Source organism: Olea europaea, unplaced genomic scaffold (assembly GCF_002742605.1).
Source record: "Olea europaea var. sylvestris unplaced genomic scaffold, O_europaea_v1 scaffold20683, whole genome shotgun sequence".
NCBI classification, from domain to species: domain Eukaryota; kingdom Viridiplantae; phylum Streptophyta; class Magnoliopsida; order Lamiales; family Oleaceae; genus Olea; species Olea europaea.
The window spans coordinates 1-1,906 of NW_019238602.1; the positions used below are offsets into that span (position 1 = coordinate 1).

The window sequence follows — 1,906 nt, forward strand, 5'->3', positions numbered from 1 at the left end:
CATGCCCTCACTAGGCCTTAATGGGCTCCGCTCCTGGGAGCAAAAGTTAAAAATTTCACAAGCTAAAAAAAATAAAAGAAAGATAGGAAGAAAACTGAAGGTCTTTATAATCCACAAAGTGCGGAAATGATTGTGACACAATATGATGATCAATCTCAAATTAGATATATAGGGGAAATCTCAATCAGTTGTGTCTCGAAAATAGTTTTTGAATCATAAATTGGAGATGATAATTTCACGATAAATTGGAAGGCGTTGTCAGCGACTTTCGTTCAATGGATTCAATTGGCAAACTTACTTCTGGAGGAATAGATATGCAAATAGCTGGCGTTAGACTTTATACTTTCACTGACAGCTGTAAATAGGTGATTGAAGGTTGATTTTTCTTCTTTAAATAGAAGCAATACAGATCTCAAACCACTGGTGAATATACTATGAATGCCACATAACTCAACCAATAAAGAGCATTTCTTTCTCCTGCTATGTGAATAAGGAGCAAAGCGAAGTAACTGCTAGAGGACGAGCTACCTTGGAGAACATAGTGAATGAAGGTAAGAGCATTGAAGTTAGACCAGGAAACATGAGCATCTTAATTATCATCACTACTTAGTTATGAGGCTTCCTTAGAATTTCTTATAAAGGGAGTCAATGGGTTATGGATGACAGAGATGCAATTTGACCGAAAGGTTTGGACATGCAAATTCTCATAGGTCCTAAATTGTTGTGTCAAGATGAAGAACAAAAACCTTAATAAATTGTAGATGGTTTTGCTAGTTACCGATTTCTTTAGAATAGTTTCATCATCCTTATTAGCCATCTGCATAGCTTGTTCTAACATCGAAGAATACGCCGATTTAGATTTCTTTTCAGTTTGGCGGCTAGTGGTACCAGACCCTGCATCAAAATGGAAGCCCTTTTATCAAACATTCACAGTTTATAAGGGAAAAAAATCCAGTTTAAAGGGAAGTGCACAAATGTATGCACCTTTTTTTGCACCAATAAGTAGATTTTCCGAAGCAGGGACCACATTTTCATCTTGATCCTGTTGCTCGGCATGAATTACATGAGACATGCCTGGCTTATTTTTTCCTTCACGATGACAAGAATTCTCCGGACTCTGTCGACAATCATTTTCTAACAAAGAGTTTTCTGATGCTAACATTGATTCCACAGGAGGCATAACTTCTTGTTCACTTGCACTCATTGTATTTGGACGAGGTTCAGTGATTTTAAGGCGCTTCTTCTCAGGTTCTTTTGTTTCAGCTGGAGTTGTTTGCTTACCCATGTCATTCCTGAAGTTCATAGTATCACAGGTCCCATGTGAACCCAAACCTGAGGATTTATCTTTCCCAGATGACTTAAGCTTTAATTCTTTTTCTCGAATGGCAATCATCTGACGTAAGTCTTGCAGTTTAGTGGTGTTCAAATGGACATTTGGTTTTGGTAAATGACCCAAGCCAGAAGAGGATCTATTCCCAGAAGCAGCTCCATGAATTTTGTTTCTTGAGGAAACAAATGTGCGACTGAGAGACGCTCTCCTAGGCATAACTTTGGACATGGCTCTAGTAGTTTGTTTTGATGATTGCGATTGTGATTTTGATAGAGAAGATACAGGTGGTCTTCTACTTCTCTCTAATAGAAGAGATTTACCTTTAGCTAGTAAAGCATCTGGCTGTTTACTCTCTTCGCGGTCACTACCACTGTCCTCATCTGAAAAACTTATCACAAATGGCACGAACGGCCCTCGGTTTTTTTCAAAACTCTTGTGATGGTTAGAACGAAGAGTCGCTCTTGTAGGTAAATCAACTAAATCTCCAGATTTGGTTGAAGGAACCAATGTTCCTGGGAAGTACATAAAAAGCATAAAAGAGGGAACTCGGTAACATATGTTGTTTCAAACAAGGGG

At 38.5% G+C, this 1,906-nt stretch overlaps 1 protein-coding gene across 1 annotated transcript; it reads right to left on the reverse strand.

The window, feature by feature from the left end:
• Positions 1-6: 6 nt before the first annotated feature.
• Positions 7-1,871, reverse strand: LOC111379947. The gene is made up of 2 exons (XM_023003387.1): positions 985-1,871; positions 7-894 (listed from the first exon to the last, which is right to left on the reverse strand). Exons 1-2 carry the CDS (start codon positions 1,862-1,864, stop codon positions 611-613), a joined length of 1,164 nt encoding a protein of 387 aa, XP_022859155.1. The 5' UTR covers positions 1,865-1,871; the 3' UTR covers positions 7-610.
• Positions 1,872-1,906: the final 35 nt, after the last annotated feature.